This window comes from Xyrauchen texanus, chromosome 47 (assembly GCF_025860055.1).
Source record: "Xyrauchen texanus isolate HMW12.3.18 chromosome 47, RBS_HiC_50CHRs, whole genome shotgun sequence".
Lineage (NCBI taxonomy): Eukaryota > Metazoa > Chordata > Actinopteri > Cypriniformes > Catostomidae > Xyrauchen > Xyrauchen texanus.
The window spans coordinates 7,893,332-7,911,870 of record NC_068322.1 but is presented as its reverse complement, the minus strand read 5'-3'; the positions used below and the strand labels follow the sequence as shown (position 1 = coordinate 7,911,870).

At 37.4% G+C, this 18,539-nt stretch overlaps 1 protein-coding gene across 1 annotated transcript; it reads left to right on the top strand.

Annotated features, from left to right (window-relative positions):
- The first annotated feature begins 1,569 nt into the window (after window positions 1-1,569).
- LOC127639089 (putative transporter SVOPL) lies at window positions 1,570-12,659 on the top strand. Its single transcript, XM_052120931.1, has 17 exons — window positions 1,570-1,867; window positions 1,956-2,108; window positions 2,690-2,843; window positions 2,967-3,067; window positions 3,151-3,249; window positions 3,440-3,511; window positions 5,122-5,246; window positions 5,836-5,899; window positions 5,999-6,124; window positions 8,971-9,099; window positions 9,308-9,381; window positions 9,471-9,667; window positions 9,770-9,881; window positions 11,524-11,605; window positions 12,010-12,099; window positions 12,277-12,390; window positions 12,528-12,659. Exons 3-17 carry the CDS (start codon window positions 2,711-2,713, stop codon window positions 12,537-12,539), a joined length of 1,530 nt encoding a protein of 509 aa, XP_051976891.1. The 5' UTR covers window positions 1,570-1,867; window positions 1,956-2,108; window positions 2,690-2,710; the 3' UTR covers window positions 12,540-12,659.
- Window positions 12,660-18,539: the final 5,880 nt, after the last annotated feature.

Sequence of the window (18,539 nt, the reverse complement as noted above, 5' to 3'; positions counted from 1 at the left end):
GACGGTAACCGTCAAAACAAGTAAATAGTTTATAAATAAATGAATGCACTCTCTCAGTTTGTGACGGTTGTACTTGCTGGTCACTCTCACCTCTCTCTGACACTCTGGTGAGCCTTTTCAGGTCTCCCTCCGCCGACACATGACCACACACCCCATGCCACGGTCTTCTACTGTTGTGGCACATCTGCCTCAAGGTTTGAAATGTTGTGGATTGTGAGATGTTATTCTGCTCACTACAATTTTACAGAGGGGTTATCTGAGTTACAGGAGTCTTTCTGTCAGCCGAACCAGTCTGACCATTCTCTGTTGACCGCTATCATCAACAAGGGGTTTCCGTCTGCAGAACTGCCACTCACTGGATGTTTTTAGTTTCTGGCACCAGTAAACTCTAGAGACTGTTGTGTGTGAAAATCCCAGGAGATCATCAGTTACAGAAATATTCAAATCAGCCCATCTGGCACCAACAATCATCCGTGCGATTATCTAATCAGCCAATTGTGTGGCAGCAGTGCAGTGCATAAAATCATGCAGATACAGGTCAGGAGCTTCAGTTAATGTTCATGTCAACCATCAAAAGGTGGAAAACTGTGATCTAAGTGATTTGGACCATGGCATGATTGTTGGTGCCAGATGGACTGGTTTGAGTATTTCTGTAACTGCTGATCTCCTGGGATTTTCACACAACACAGTCTCTAGAATTTACTCAGAATGGTGCCAAAAACAAAAAAACACCCAGTGAGCAGCAGTTCTGTTAATGTAAACGCCTTGATAAGAGAGGTCAGCAGAGAATGGCCAGACTGGTTCAACCTGACAGAGTCTATGGTAACTCAGATAACCACTCTGTACAATTGTGCTGAGAAGTAAGGATGGGCGGACCGATATTAAAGTATCGATACTTCCGATACTGATGTGGTATCAAGAATATCGATCACCACATAAAAATATCGAGTCTGAAATTGTTTTTTTTTTTTTTTTAAGGAGTGATCTGCGTGTGTGAGCTTGAAACTATTTAATTGGCCCTACATAACTAATTAACACACACACACACACACACACACACACACACACATACATACATATATATATATATATATATATATATATATATATATATATATATATATATTATTATTATTATTATTATTATTATTATTAGAACTAAAGTGTAAAACTTATAATATTTAGTAAATCTTAAAAAAACGTTTGGCAATTAGTCTATTATTTATTAATTTAAGCCTTTCTATTAACTCTACATACTGCTATGAAGAGTTAATAGAAATGCTTCAATTAAATAAATAAATAATTTAGAAAAACCTACTACGCTATATTAATTATATTAAATCTCTGTGTTTGTTCTCGATGTACAAAATGCACAATGACCCTTTCGTCATTCTTGCTAATCTCAATAGCAGCAACTTCATTGTTTGCTTTGAAGTTACTGATGCTCGGCTAATATGGGCATAAAGTAAGATGAATGACACGCGTTGCTCTTTGTTGGTGTACACTAACAAACATCCGCTTTGTTGAAAATATATAGGTCAGTATACAGGAAGGAGAAGCTCCATTAAAACCTGTTTGTCCTGTGCGTCCACGCAAGCTGAAACTACGAAATATGAATTCAGCCCTTATGACAAAGCAAAGTAACTCGTACTTGGACGTGTGCTGTCTCTGAATACCAAAAAGACACTTGTTTGGCCCTTTACAACTAAGCCTCATCCATTACACGCTGAGGTTTGTGACGGTATTTACCTGTCAGCAGGTGTTTGTTTTTTTTTAATGCGCGAGGTGGAAAATCTAAGATGTACCTGCTCAAAGGGAGTTTTAACTTCTCTGTGAAGTTCAGATTTTGGATTATAAAACAGTTAAAGTAAGTATGTATTGGATTGTATGGCTATGAAATCTGCTTCCCACGTTATCAGTGTTTCTGGAGACTGATTTCCATAAATCGCTGAAAGGTATCGGGAACTCAACATACAAGATCTCGTGAACACCTCTCAGTGACGCAGGACCCTAAAAGAAGTGTCAAACCTGACTGTCGGATGAGATGTCATGGGAAATACCTTAACATAAAGAATAATCGCGTTTGATGACATCTTTTGATCATCTTAGTAAGATGTTTCTTTTATTACCCGCACTTACCACATAACAGTACTGTGTATATTTGTTTCAAAATGAGTATTGTAACATGAAGTATAAGATTAATGCAATCACAATGGTAGACTACAATGATGATAACACCACTAAACTTCATTAAAGTGTACATATTATACTATATTATTCATACATATGTATATACCATGATATTTACATTGTACTCCAAAGCACACCATGGTATAAGCATGGTAGGCTACATGCCACAAAACATGGCATTACCATATTAGCTAAAACGTTATGTGGACATAGTACATGTACAAACGAAAAACGGTATTACCATAGTAGCAAAAATATGGTATTACCGTAGCAGCTTGCCATAAAAACATAGTGCAGCCATGTTACATATCCAAAAAACGTGGCATTACCAAGTAGCATGTTTTAAAACATGGTGTAGCCATAGTACATATCCAAAAAACATTGTATTACCATTGGACAGTGTCTAAAAGCATGCTGTTAACATAAAAACCGGTGGTTAATCAATTCATGATTTTTACCATTTGTTTGTCATATAAGCTTTTTCTTGCCTGCTACTCAGGAAATAAACTTTCCCAGAAGAATGGCATTAAAACGATCATCTTCCATGAAGACCCAGTTGGTCGATGCCATCCAGCTTCAGGAAATTGAGCTAGAGGAAGAAATCAACACCAGCACTAACAATAACACACATGTAGAACCTGCACAGGCCAAAGGTGAGAAACATACAACATACAGACTTACACAAACTTGATGCGTTCACACTTTCATATTGCAATGCAGCATAACCTGCCAAATAGTATCCAATCATCTAACAGAGTTACTTTTGACCCCTGCAGCCCAGACCGAACCAAAATGCTACACCGTGGAGGAGGCTGTGGAGAGCATCGGCTTTGGACACTTTCATATTCTGCTTTTTGTCATCATGGGTAGTGCCAATGTACGAAAAGAGTGTGTTTGTGTAATGTCTTCACCTGCATTGTGTTGTTATCAGCATTGCTGAAGTTGTGTGTTTGTGTATAGATAGTAGAGGCGATGGAGATCATGTTGTTGGCTGTGGTTTCTCCTGAGATCCGCTGTGAGTGGCATCTGGAGGATTGGCAGGTGGCTCTGGTCTCCACGGTGAGGATCTCAGTACTTTTTTTGTTTTTTTTTTTTTTACACTTTGAGTTTGGCAGGAATGGAATGTGGAAGTGCAAGACGTATTGCTTGTACATGGCTATCCAACCTGTTTTGTTTGTATCCTCTTGTATCTTAATCGTCTTTGCTTGTGACTTAAATATTTACAGCCTATTCTGTGTTTGTATTTTAGATGGTGTTTCTCGGTTTCATGGTTTGTGGGGTCATCTGTGGCTATGTTGCAGACAGATATGGCCGCTGGAAGGTCAGTCAAAATTCCATTTGACCCATAACTAATAGATAATAAATCAACAGTGGAAAGAATGGCTGTAAAAGCCTTAACAAAAATTTGTAATAGGAATCAATTTCTAGCCAGAAAGTCAGCACTATTAGATGTTCAGACTTTACAAATCTTAGCTGGTGTATTCATACAGACTCATTTTGATTATGCTGCTTCCTTTTGGTATAGCAGCATTTCTCAGCATGCAAAAGGCAAACTACAGAAAGCTCAAAATAAACTGCTTGGGGTAATATTTTAAAGTCATCCCCACATTTTCTGGATGCTAAAGATTTTAATATTTTCTTCCTCTGGAAGAAAATAGTTATTTTTTTATAAATTGTTTTATTTTAAAATGATTATTCCCCTTTTCTCCCCAATTTGGAACGCCCAATTCCCACTACTTAGTAGGTCCTCGTGGTGGCGCTGTTACTTACTTCAATCCGTGTGGTGGAGGACAAGTCTCAGTTGCCTCCGCTTTTGAGACCGTCAATCCATACATCTTATCAGGTGGCTCGTCGTGCATGACACCGCGGATACTCCCAGCATGTGGAGGCTCATGTTTCTCTCTGCGATCCATGCACAACTTACCACATTCCCTATTGAGAGTGAGAACTATTAATCGTGACCATGAGGAGGTTACCCCATGTGACTCTACCCTCCCTAGCAGCCGGGCCAATTTGGTTGCTTAGGAGACCTGGCTGGAGTCACTCAGCACACCCTGGATTCGAACTCGTGACTCCAGGGGTGGTAGTCAGTGCCATTAATCGCTACCCAGGCCCCAAGAAAATAGTTATTTTAATAAAATTGGGTCTTAACCATCAAATTTCTGTTCAAGGTATTAAGCCAACTACTTCAACTTTGTAAAGATCTTCATAAATATGCCACACAAGCGGTAGTAATACAAATATTTTTAAAGCCTAGATTTAAAAGTTCAGTTGGGAAAAAATATTTTTTATGTAAGTACAACTGGCTGGATTAGATTAACAGTGTCTCTAAAATATGAACAATTGAGAGAAGTTTTAGAATGTCTGTAAAAATGATTATTGTTAGTTTGTTTGAAATTAGATCATATCTTCTTTCTATATATGACATATTGACATTTCACAAAATTAATTTGTACATTGTTCTTTTTTAGAGTGGTGCATTATGCTGCAGAATATGGCCTGATTGTAAAAGTGTGGATATAACAAAAAATGGCTACCATATATTCATATATGATCATTATATTAATAAATATCACAGTTTTTATTTTTCAAAGAACATCCACAAGTTTACAAGAATTAAGCTATATATCTATACGTTTATTTTTATGTTAATTACATATCCATGATGCATTAAATAGCATATTTAGCATATCTTGCTTCATTAATATGAAAAGTAATTAAAATATTTAAAAAATAATAATAATTAGGATATAAAAAAAAGTTTGCTGCCCTCAAGGCTAAAGGAATCCTGCTTTTCCATTGTGAGCTTAGAGGATCACAATTTAAATATGACTATGGCTTTAATATGATTGTTTATTCTCAATTTTTTTCTCTCTCTCTAGGGTTCTAGGGTTAATTACATGAAAATAAAAAATGTGTTTGTGTGCACAGGTGGTGTTTGGTGGTTTTATCTGGGCCTCATATTTTTCACTGCTCACTTCATTCTCTCCATCGTACGGCTGGTTTATCTTCCTGCGTTGTATGGTGGGCTGTGGTGTGGCGGCCACATCTCAAGGGTGAGATGAACACAAACAAATACACAAATGCAGAGCCCTAGATAGGAATTCTGTGCACCCCAGACCTCATATTGCTTACTTTTTAAAAGTAATATTCAGATATCAACAACAAGGAAGACATTTTCCATTTCCACCCATATTGCAATTCAAATATTAAAACAAAATCTTTATATTTTAAACTATTAAATACAAAAAATTAAAGTAATTACAAATATTTCAATTATTCTTTTTATTATTATTTATTTATCCAAAATTTTTTTTAATTGATTTTGTTTTATTTTTTATTTAATGTAAAACACAATGAATTAATTATATTTGATCCTAATAAAAAAACAGTACATCGCTCAAAATGGAATTGTTAGGTGCCTCCCAATAATTGCTCCCAACACATTAGCAAAGGCCCTGTACACATGCTTTCCAGTATATGTAAAAAAAAAAAAAAAAAATCAAGCAAAAACTTTTGTTTCCTTGTCATAAAGCATTAAATGCTATTAATATCATATCAGTGGCCTTATCATATCAGTGGCCTGTAAAGTATTTATTATTGCGCAACAGGGAAATGTTGTCTTTCTGCTATTTCCTCATGCAGGTTTATTCTGAAAACAGAATTCATTCCAGCCAAATATAGAGCATACCTGCTGCCTCTTGCCTCAGTGAGTGACAAATTGAAAGTTATGTTTGACCTTTATCTTGAAAACCTCCAGTTCTGACCTCATTGCTGTGGTTTTATTTTCTCTGTGATTGCTTGACAGATTTTCTGGATGCTTGGATCTATGTTTATTATCATTCTTGGCATGACTGTGGTACCCACGATGGGCTGGCGTTGGATGATCCGTTTTTCCGTCATCCCCAGCCTTATACTCATCGGACTCTTTTTGGTGAGTTTCACTAACAACACCAAGGTCATGGGTTCGATTCCCAGGGAACACGTAATCTGATCAAATACCTTGAATGCACTGTAAGTGGCTTTGTATAAGCATCAGCCAAATGCTTAAATGTGAAAACAATCCTTTTTTATTTATTTATTATTATTTTTATTTTTTATTGATTCAATTCAACAAATTAAATGAACATAAACCCTTCCCCTCATACATAAAAAACATAAAAAGTGTACTTTCAAAAAAACAATAAGATTGCATACACACATTTAAAACTACAAATCCCTCTCCACTGCCCCTCCCTGCGAGCCTTCTAAAAAGGCTAAATAGCTGCCCCATTTTTTTATTAAATAAACCCAGGTTGCATAGTCTTCTATACATCATCTTTTCAAATGCCGCTACCCTGCCCATCTCCGCACACCACTCTCGAAATGAGGGCACGCCACCCCTATGTATAACCCGTCTGCTGATCATAAAACTGGCCCAGTTCTTTGTATTTATCCCCTATATTAATGACCGTCCCATCGCCTAAAATATAGAGTTTGGGGCAAAATTTAATTTGAGTACCAAAAACGTCACACATAAAACTCAACCAAAATTCTTGGATCTTAACACACAACCAAAAAACATGGGTTTTGTCCCCATCTTCTGACTGGCATCGCCAGAAGGTGGGTGTGCCTTTAAGACCCAATCTATACAATCTAGAGGGGGATCAATAGAATCGATACAAAATCTTAAATGGCATCAGATGGACCCTTGCAGAAAGATGCATTTCTTGAAGAAACACGATCATATTTCTTATACTTAAGAAGAGAAATAAACTTCCTACTTTTAATGGGGTGCCTCAACCCGTTCACATTCCACATGGAGAGAGACAATCCACTCAAATTATCATTTGACATTTTGACAAATAAGAAAATATAGATAGTGTGTCAAAAACAAGACTATAAAGACCACATTCTAACACAAGTACAACAAACAAAACCCGAACATCGCCCATAACCAAACAAACAGAAAAAAGAAAAACTTATGCATTAACCCTGCGCACTTCAACCCTCTACAAAATAAACTCCAGCCGATAGGTGGAACTAGCACAAAAAATCACATAGATTCCTCAAACAGTCAAGCAAATGTTCAGTGAGCCTGCCCACTTGGCTGCAATGTGAGTACAACTAGATGACTTACTCACTCCATTGACATTATGAAGGACATCGCTTGCTATGGGCATGTGAATGTTTTACGGCCATCCTTCGCATCTATTCTTAATTGCCCGGGAATATCAGTGCAATGCATTCCTTGAATCAATCACGTTTCTGGGAACAAGAAAATGCTGTGGTTCTTCCAAGAATGCTTTCCTTTACTGTCAAGTCCTCCTCCAGTTCAACATCCAAAGGACACAAGGACAACTCAATGTTCCGACTCAATCACTTTTATTTTCATTTCTTTGTCAGTTGATTGGTCTGTTCAACTTGTTAGGTTGTAATGTGAAAGGTTGTAAACCTTCAAAACAGAGAACAAATGTTACCATTTTAATTAAACATTTCGTGAAGCATTTTAAATTAATTTTAAATGAGTTAAACATTTAATTCCTTTTACATAAAGAAAAATGATTTCATGAATTCAAATTCATTTGTAAATTTTTAACATCTACCAGAAATGTAATATTTTACCATTTTTAACTTTGTACATCCTTCAAATCTTATACTTTTAATATTCCCCAAACACAAATGAAATATTTCTTAGCACAAACCCATTTAACACAAAATCAATGAAGTCAATACTGCAATGTGTTTCTTAAACCATCTACACGGAAGTTAAACATAGCTTGAACATATTTAGCAGTATTTCAAACATCATAAAAGTAAATTAAACATTTCACCAACCACTGGCGTCTTTGGACTGAACCTATGAGTGAACTTGGAGTGTCTTCTCTGAAGTTTGCTTGTCTGAATGACTGTGAACCTTCATGCTTCAGCAGGTGCTCTTAATAAAGCACCTGGATCGCTACTGCTGGTGCACTCTGGGAAATGTAGTTCTTTGAGAATCGTTTTAAAGATTCAGCGCAACATTTACTCCTCGCCTCCCGTAACACAAGATCTCAGAAATTTGGCCAGAATTGATCAGGGCCAGTCTCCCTTCACGGGTCACTGAGCAGGACCCCTGTGAGCTCGCTCGATTTCCAGTTTATGGCCTGCTATGTCAAGCAGATTCGGAAGGAGCACATCCAGGAACTTCAACATATCCTGTCCCTCTGCTCCCTCAGGAACTCTGACGATACGGACGTTATTCTGCCGGCTACGGTTCTCCATGTCCTCCAACTACTCCCACACATGCTCCAAATCCACCTTGGTTGCTAGCAGATTAGCAGATAATTCCCATCCAGGTAATAAATCCATTTCTCGACATCCCTTACTCTTGTAACCACATCAACGAACTTCACCGCCATGGCAGTGATCGTTCGATGTATCACAGCAAGATCCTCCAAGTCAGCAACAGCCTTCGTTGGCCTTGCCGACATATTCAGCATCTCTTGCCGCATTTCCTGCACCTCCCCAACTAAGTCGACTGCCAGGCGCTGGCCTGCTCTAGGGCATCAGCTTGAGCACGTAAGTGTCTTTTAAAATCTCCAGACCCTGAGGACTTATAATTTTTGCATATTGTCCTCCTAGAACAGTTATGGAACAAAGTGTATCAAATCTCACAGGTTTATTTCATTAAAAGTACTCGCAAAGTGCACAGAGCTCGCCGATCACACGTCCGATCCTTGCATGGCGTCACATGACTCCTGTGAATACAATCTTAATGTTTTCTCTTTCACGAACTCATTCTCTCTCTCTGTTTCTCAGTTTATTCCTGAGTCTGCACGGTTCCAGGTGTCAGCAGGTAATGTCAGTGGAGCCGTGTCTACGCTTAATTGGATCGCCAGAATGAATGGTGCCATCCTACCTAAAGGAGAACTGCGGGAACCTGAAGTGGTGTGTTAAAGACTTGTTCCTTTGTGACACGTGCTCTGACAGTGTTTGAAACAGCACAGATAATTAGCAGTACTATACAACATAATGAGATTTAATAAATGATGACAGAATTTTAATTTTTTGGGGGAACTATCCCTTTAATTCACATACAGATTGTATGCATTTGTGTCAGTGTAACCATGATACTCACAGAACCGTTTGTATGCAGACAGAAAGAGGAAATGCCTTCACTCTGGTCAGCCCGGCTTTTAGAAGGACATCACTTTTGCTGTGGTTCTCATGGTAATATAAAACACGCTTTTTCCTTGCTGTGTGTTTGTACTGTGCCAGTTTTTGTGCTTAGTTTATTGCATTGCATTGTTCATCCATAGGTTTGTGGCGTCCTTCTCCTATTATGGTTCAGTCCTCAGTGGCTCTGAATTACTGGAGAAAAACCTTCTGTGTGTGACGGATGCTGACCAAGAGCACCAGATCAAACACAACCTGGAGGAGGCGCTTTGCTACTGTATCCCATTCAACATGGCTGATTACCAGACTCTTCTCATCAGCTGTTTAGGCGAGGTTGCACGTGAGTGACCTTTAACCTGTTACCCATTCCAGCTAAGAAATGGATAACTGTTTGGTTTAATGCCAGGTTAGTTTTGAAAGTGGATGTTTGTTTCCCCTGCAGTCATCCCTCTGAATATCGGCCTGTTAAATATATTCGGACGAAAGCCCAGCATGGTCATATGGTTGCTGCTGTCTGCTGTTTTCTTCATGCTCATGAATATTTGCACAACAGTGTGAGTATATCATGTTGATTTCTCTCTTGCTATTTTTATAATTATTTTTTAAAGATATTCTTTGGGTTACAGTTTACATTACAACATTTAAATATGTGGGTAGTTGACATGAAATACTTTTGGAAAGTTGACATGTCCTGCGGTGTGACTTTCTATTGACCTTATTCACAGTAGTGCCATCTTTGACTTTTGATGTGAATGAAAACGAGGCAGTGAGGGATAGACTAGATAACCTTGTGCGACCCCGCGTCCACGTGTGGATGTTGTATTTCGGCTTCGCTATACGCAATGCATAATTTAAGTTCATCTAAACCGACTGAATACTGTTCACAACACTCTAGACTGTCATTTAAGGGTTAAACTTCTGCCACACTGAGTCATGTGACACAACAGCATGGCATCGATTTCCAACAAGCGCTTCTAGGGGTGCAGAGCCAACAAAATGGCCACTAGTTAGAAACCTTAAGATATTTCATTGAAGCCTGTGGATGTAATGTACTTAATTAGATAAAAAATGTTATCGATTGACAGCCCTAATTATATTTTGTTATTCCTGTACAATATGGTAAATGCATTCCTATATTTAATGTGCATTTTCACATTTGAAAATCAAGGGGTTCATCCAAAGTCTTAAAAAATGTTGCTTTCAGAGGCTTTATATGGAGTTATGATGAAAATAATGTGCATTTTCGAACTTTTCTGAGACCAGTACAGACAGACAGCACTCTGGAGGTTAAGTCACTCACTAAATAGGGAACAAGGGAGCCAATCCTAGCTTTCTATGCAACAAGTGCATTCACTTTCTAAGAGCATTCACTCCTAAAATCCAACCAAAAGTTCAGTTTCAGGCTGCACGTGATGTTTGGAACTCTCAACTTGTTTGGCAGACATGGGACAATGATAATCGATTAAGATTCTGAATTAATAATGTTACATTCGATTTTAACATGGCTGGTAGTAATTGGATGATACTGGCCATTATTTTGAGTGTGAATAATTTATTCAGAATAACCAACACTCCTGGAAACATAATAAGCAATTTGATGAAAGAAATCAGAATTTCTAGCTTTGTATAATTTTAAGTGTTTAGTCCTGCTTGTTTATTAGGTGCTACTAGCCACACTTTTCCCTACACATTTTTATTATTGGCTAAAACTTTACCTTAATTTTAACCTAAAATCATGGGGGTTTTTAAAAAATTATTCATCATAATGCATCCACTACCCAAGTACTGTGTAATTATAATGTATTATGTGCATATTGTAAACATTGCAGCTCTGTGGTGCTTTCAACACTCTTTGTTTGAACCAACATTGACTCATCAATGTCATTAGGGCAGGACTACCTGTTTGGAAACATTCTTATTGCAGTTCTGTTGGGTGTTGCAGAAATTACACAATGTAGATTTAATTACAATAATGTAATATGTGGAACTCAAATACTGTAAAGGATAGGTTTACCTATTTTTTTATTCAGTAAAAAAGTCTAAAGAACATTAAATGCTGCTTTTTAAACAGTCAAAAAACAAACAACTAGAGTTTCAATTTACAAGAATACTCCGAGTTCAAGCATTTCCATGTGGTCGTTGTTAAAAGCACAGCCACAGTTGAGGACTCGCTAATGTGCATTTATCCTTATGCAGGTTTGGATTCACAGTGCTGCTCTTCCTTCTCCGCTCTGTGGTTGCCATGAATTTTAATGTTGTATATATTTACACAGCAGAGGTGAGCGACCCAACACTTGAACTGTTACTTTTCTCATCTTAAAGGGATAGTTCACCCAAATAGGAGAATTCTGCAATCATTAACTCACACTCTAGTTGTTCCAAGGCTGTATGACTGCTTTTTCGGCAGAATGACAGCTCATTCATTTCATTGGATAGGAAAAAAGATGCAATGAGGTTAATGGTGACTGAGACTAACATACTGCCTGGCATCTCCTTTTGTGTTGCTAATCAATCAAAAAAAGTAAAACAAGTTTGGAACAACATGAGGGTGTGCAAATGATGACCGAATTTGTATTTATGGGTGAACTCCCTTTACAGCTTTGATCAACCCTGCGGCCAGCAGTCATAAACTGTTATGTCTATGATTGTTAAAGTAGGATTGACATAGGTGTGTGTTTGCAGGTGTATCCCACGGCTGTGCGCTCATTAGGAATGGGCTTCTGTACTTCCTTCAGTCGAATAGGTGGAATGATTGCACCATTTATTGCGCAGGTGCTCTGTGTTTTTGTCTCTCTGTATGTACTGTATATACATAGCTTTATGTGTTTAACAATCGTGATTTTTTTTCTGCTTGTTTAGATAACCTCTACACCGATGATGATGATGTGTATGTGCATGCATAGCTGTGGCAGTTCTGTGAGTTTAACATGCTTAATCCTCCTGTTTTAGGTATTAATGTCTAAGTCTGTGATTCTGGCTTTGTCACCGTTTGCTGCTGCGTGTGTGATTTGTGCGGTGGGAACGATCCTGCTACCCATCGAGACCAGAGGACGAGCATTAATGGTAATCATTTTCTCTTTAGGCTTTAAGGAAAAATGGTTTAGTCAAAGATTAATTAGTTTTTCTCTCTACTGTTTTGCCCATATAAACCCTGATTGTGGAAACTGCAGTACTGACTGTCTCCCATTTTTCTTTTTCAGCAAAATTCATGAAACACACCTGATGGAGATGAAGGACTGATTTATTATACTTTTGTAACAAAAAAGCAGATCCATATTAATTAAAGAATTCATCATTTATAATAATAACTAATAAATTAATACTTATTTAATAGTAAAAAAACAACTTGTCTGCCTCTTTCTTCTGCAGTACTCTAGCTAGACACATCAGACATTTTTTACAGCCTTTGTTTTATGACCAAATTTCCTACTTAATATTGCTTGTTGGTGACGGGTGGTATTGGCAAAGGTGACGTTTTCATTCTAGAGAGCATTGTATTTAAATATTTATTTTTAATAATATTTATTATCTGTTTTCCCAGAAGAGGAAGGCTGTACATTTTTAATTTGTATATCTGCTAAAAGTATATTTTTGTCATCTTCTAGGTGGCTTCATAGATTATAGATTAAAGGAATAGTTCACCCAAACATTCTCTCATAATTTACTCGCCTTCATGCCATCCCAGATGTGTTTGACTTACTTTCTTCTGCAGATCACTAACAAAGATATTTAGAAGAATAGTTTAGCTCTGTAGGTCCATACAATGCAAGTCATCCAGATCAAGTGTAAAAACAGAGCAAAAGTGGTCATTCTTATGTCTAAATTCTGCTAGATAAAATGTCAATAAAGATTATTTGGAGAGTCACCTTAGCTCACTCATAATCCTTTTCTTTCTTAAAGTTGGTGGCATTCCAAAGGGTCAATGCCAGACTGGCATCATGTCTTCATTTCCTACATTGACAATGTGTAAATTAATCCAGTACTGTACATTTTTGTTTGTTTTGTACATTTTGGTGAATGGGATAATTCACCCAAAAATGAAATTCTCTCATTCTTTACTCACCTACATGACATCTCAGATGTGTATGAATGTCTTTCTTTTGCTGAACACAAAGGAAGATTTTTAGGAGAATATCTTCTCACTGTAGGTCCACACAATGCAAGTCAACCGGGTCCAAAACTTTGAAGCTCAAAAAAACAGAAAAAGGGAGCATAAAAATAATCGGAGTGGTGGTAGTGTAGTGGTCTAAGCACATAACTGGTAATCTGGTAATCAGAAGGATGCTGGTTCGAGCCCCACAGCCACCACCATTGTGTCCTTGAGCAAGGCACTTAACTCCAGATTGCTCCAGGGGGATTGTCCCTGTAATAAGGGCTCTGCAATTGCTTTGGATAAAAGCGTCTGCCAAATGCATAAATGTAAATGTACTCCATATGACTCTAGTGGTTTAATCCATGTCTTCATAAGTGATATGATAGGTGTTGGTGAGAAACAGATCAATCTTTAAGTCCTTTTGTACTATAAATTATCTTCCTGCCCAGTAGGGGGCAATATGCACAAATATTGTGAATGGACAAAAACAAAAGAAGAACTCTTAGGAGAGAAGAGCCCCTAGGAGGGCTGTTTGTAAGTAGATTTATAATCAAGGATTTAATTATTGATTTGTTTCTCACACCTATCATATTGCTTCTGAATATATATGGATTTAACCCATGGAACTCTAAAAAATAAAAACTGGAGAGAGCTATCTGTTAGCATCCACATTCATCTCTATGGCTGTGCTCAGCTAGCGCAGGGTTCCCAGGAATCTTGCAAAATGGAGGCTGCCATCTTTGCTCATGGGCGTTCAGTTCCGGGATCAGGTGTCATTTGACTTATCACTCGTCAATGAGAATAGATAGGAAAAAATTTTGAATGGCTGTCTATGGAGAAACATACTTTTTGCCATTGGGTGTTGTAGTTCAAGCATCTACCAGAAGGGGCTAATGGGGACCTGCTAACCAGCCTATTCCTAACCCTGTAATTTTACAACTGGTGTTTTATGGACAGAGGCATGGCCTCAAGGGAGGGGGGAGGGGGGCAGCTTCTACCCTAAAAATGAGCTTTGCCACCACAACTCATACCATTAAAGTGTCACACAACATAATGTTCATTTTTGGGTGAACTGTCCTTTTAAGGTTGTTTGGAAAACAGGACATTCCTTTAAAGAGGACATGACATGGCTTTTTATTATTTTAATGTCCCTTGAGGTTTGCTTATAACATTAGTTTGTTTTTTGCCAAGAAACAGTCATCTATTTGTAAAACATAAATTGTAAGAAGCACAATTGCATAATGTATAAAGGAATATTCTTGAATTAAAGTGTTTGTTTTTATATTATATGTAGTATGTATTGTTCCAGTAGGCTATTTTCAATTGTTTAAACAAAATTTTGTGAGACTTATGCATAAAAAAACACACACAAGAGATACATTCTCAGAAAAGGTTTAATTTCTTATGCGGTGTTGCTTCTGAGGTAAATATCTTATTTTTATTTTTTTTCCAGAGTGTTCTGATGTTTTGTACTGGAAAGCGAGACAAAATGACATTACAAGGCTCCAACCATTATGGAAAACATCTGGCAATTTTGAAATGATGTTTTCCAGTCATGAAAATGTATATAATCTTAAACAGTCATGGACATACATTTTTTAATTTCTATAGTGAAAATAAATGTTTCTAGTTGTGTTCTTCCCTTCAATGCTTAATTGGCTAGAAATTACTCTTTGTGAGTGGAATCTAAATAAAATCCTTGGAAATTCATGGAAATTCATTGGTCAAAGCTTTGGGAATGCTCTGAAAAAGAAAACGATTTGTTGCAGTGCAGTCTCATATTCTAAAAAAGGGTTGTGATTATTCTCTTGAATTGTTATTTTTATTTAGGAGATTTTAAACCTGTATAGTGTATTTACACAGCCCTTTTTCCCATAGTCATTCTGGACTATGGGTATAGGAATTTTGGCTTTGATTTCTGGCAGCCATGGATGGTTCGCAGCTGGGGTCAGGGCAACAACCCTTTAGAGGCTCTAGCTGAGAGTTCAGAAGTAATGGGATCCAGATGAAGTCAAGACAGACTTATGAACAAAGAATTTTGCAATGAAGGAATATTTATTCTGTTCTAATAAAGGCCCCCTGTTTCTTCCCCATCTCAGAGAGAGTGTGTGTGTATCAGTTGCTCCCTCAGACAACACCAGAGAATATCAGTAAGAACAACAGCCAGTACTGTCTGGATCCAACTAGCCGTTATCCAAACATCAATATGCAACTCATCAATGTTGCTCAGGTTAGAAATATCCAGTGTGTCTTACAGTGATGATGGTGATAAAGATGATGTTGCTGATGATAATAAGTGGTACAGGTGTGTTATCTCATAGATACAGGTGAGGGTCTGGGAGTTTTGGGAGTTGACAGTAAGTTCTCCACACCCAAGACTTACATGACAAGGTATGTGTCACACTTCATATGCACATGCATATAATGGCCCCAAAAAGTATCTGGAAACTTTTGGACTTTTAAGTCACATTTAAAAATGTCTGAATGCAATGGCATTAATGCAAACAATTAAAGGCATGTCATGACTTAAATCGCAATTTTTACAGTTGTTTTAGGGTTTTTGGGTTTGTTAAAATTACATCATCATGGTAACGAAGTTTTAAAATTGGCTATAACTTTACACGGAAAAGGTTAGAAAGTGATTTTATCACACTAAAATCATGTTTACACACATATTGTTTGTGTATTGTGGCCATACTTTTGAAACAGTGAGGATTTGAACATTTAAAAATTGGCCCTCATTCACTTCCATTGTAAGTACCTCCCTTAAAATACAGATTTTTGCTTTTTTTTAAAGAAAGTGATGAGTCAAAATAATTTTTTGTGGTAATAACTATTTTGCCACAGATGCTGTGTTGATTGAGCTTAACTTGTGTTGAACCCGGAATATTCCTTTAACAGATCTATGTCATGTGTGTGAAAAAATCAGGTTTGGGCCACTTTCAACTGTGGTGTTAATGTAGCCGATGTCTTTTGCTAGTCCGATCAAATTATGAGTAGTTGATGTTGCTTTTGGTTCATTCATCACACTGCAAATGGTCAAGTTGACAATTAAAGGCATGTCATGACTCCTATAAATTGTATTTGATAATAGTGATGCTTGCCTTAGTAAGCACCACTAATAATGACAAACTTTTGTTTGCAGGCATTTAATCATGTTCGCCTTGTGTAACACACCTTGATACCACTAGTCAGTCAGACAGCTTTGTCCATGTTAAGCACCTTTAATGTGACTTTTGACCTTTGACCTCTCACCTGTAGGACTCTCAAAAGAAGGAGTTTCCAGTGAGCATGTGTGTCAGTGATGTGTGTTACTTTTGCACTCAGCGTGTGTATGTCATGGAGAGGCTGAGCGAGGAGGGAAAGGAGCTGCTTCCAGTGTGACAACTGCGGTTCCACATTACGCCTCTCCAATTACACTTCTGATCAGCTATATGATGAGTGCATATGTTTAAGCAATATAACATGATATTAACTACATTTCAGATATTTGGCGAGCTGTTTTATTTTTGCTCTGCCAATGAAAACATTTCCAAAATAATTGTAGCAGACAAAAAGTTATGACAAAAAAACTAAATCGTTCCTTAGCTTTTATTCAAAATATCAGCACTCTTGGAATGCCACTTGTGCAATCAAATTAGCGGCCTGGAACTAACTGTTGTATTACTGTGCAGTGTGCACTAGTTCATAGTAAGCTCGTTTTAAGTGTTTCGCTTTATTGATGTTGTCAGAAGATGGGCTGCCCAGGGTGTCAAACTGCTCTGTTGTTACCGTTCTGCAGTCATAAGGTCTGAACTGTTAGTGTGTGTGTGTGTGTGTGTGTGTGTGTGTGTGTGCGTGTGTGTGTGCGTGCGTGCGTGCATGCGCTGGAACAGGGCTTTTATTGTTGGCCCGAATATGACAGAATGACACACACACATGAAACGAGGCCCTCATCAAGTTGCCATTTAAACAAGTCAAAATGGCCAAAACAATTCGAACTGATAGGGTCTTGTAGATCTCATGACTCAGACACTTCAAAGGTTTAAAAAAGAAGCGGCATTTACAATGATATATAAATAAGACATTTAGTCTCTGGTTCAAAAATTTTTTTGTCCGGTTTGTACAGGGCAGTTTTACTTTAAGCACCATTAAGGTTTCAGACTGGCCCGAGTGGGACTAGCCCCTCCTGTGGCCCCTCGGCCTGCTCAGGTTACCATTCACCGCATAATTTACATGTACATACCTGTTTCAGGGTATGTTTGATCTTTCATTATTCCATTGTATTTTCCATATTTAACAAATACAAAATGTCCAAATACTTTTCTTAATTTAGAACAGTATATCTACTGTCAATATATAATTTGTATTGTATCATTTAAAACCTAATAAACTTATTTTTGTGTTATGTTTTGCTGGAAAAGTGTACTTGTGCGGTCTTTAAAATAAATGACTAAATTACAGCTAAATTACATTTATACTTTTGTAGCGGAAGTGTGAATTAAAGGGGTAGTTCGGCAAAAATTTTTTACAATTCTTTCATCATTTCCTCGCCCTTGTGTTGTTCAAAACCCTTTCTATCTTCTGTGGAAGCCAAAATGAGCAAAATGTTTGCCTCAGTCACCATTCACTTTCACTGCATCTTTTTTCTTTACAATGAAAGTGAATGGTGACTGAGACTGTCATTCTACCTAACTTCTCCTTTTGTGTTCCATGGAAGATAGAAATTCATACAGGTTTAGAACAACATAAGCTAATAGTCCAAATACTTTTTGGGTCACCGTATATTGTTCCGGGATCTAAAATGAACCTCTTACAGCTAATAAACGTTCAACCTATTGTTGCCATATTTTCATATTTTTTACCTGGGGGTACAGAAATTCATGCCAGGGGATCATGTTTTGCATGGTACTGTATTTCTTTAACCAGTTTTTGAATATTGCTAGTGTTGTATGTTTGAATAACCTCTTTAAGGATGAATTATGCAGTGTGAGTATGTGTAATTCAGACAACAGAGAGAGAGACAGTCTGAAAAAATACAATTTAATTTCAGTTCTCATTTATAATTTAGGCACAAACCGGCACATTTCTGTCCCTGCATCTTTTATTTAAACAAGCATTGCATGCATTACAAGGGGCA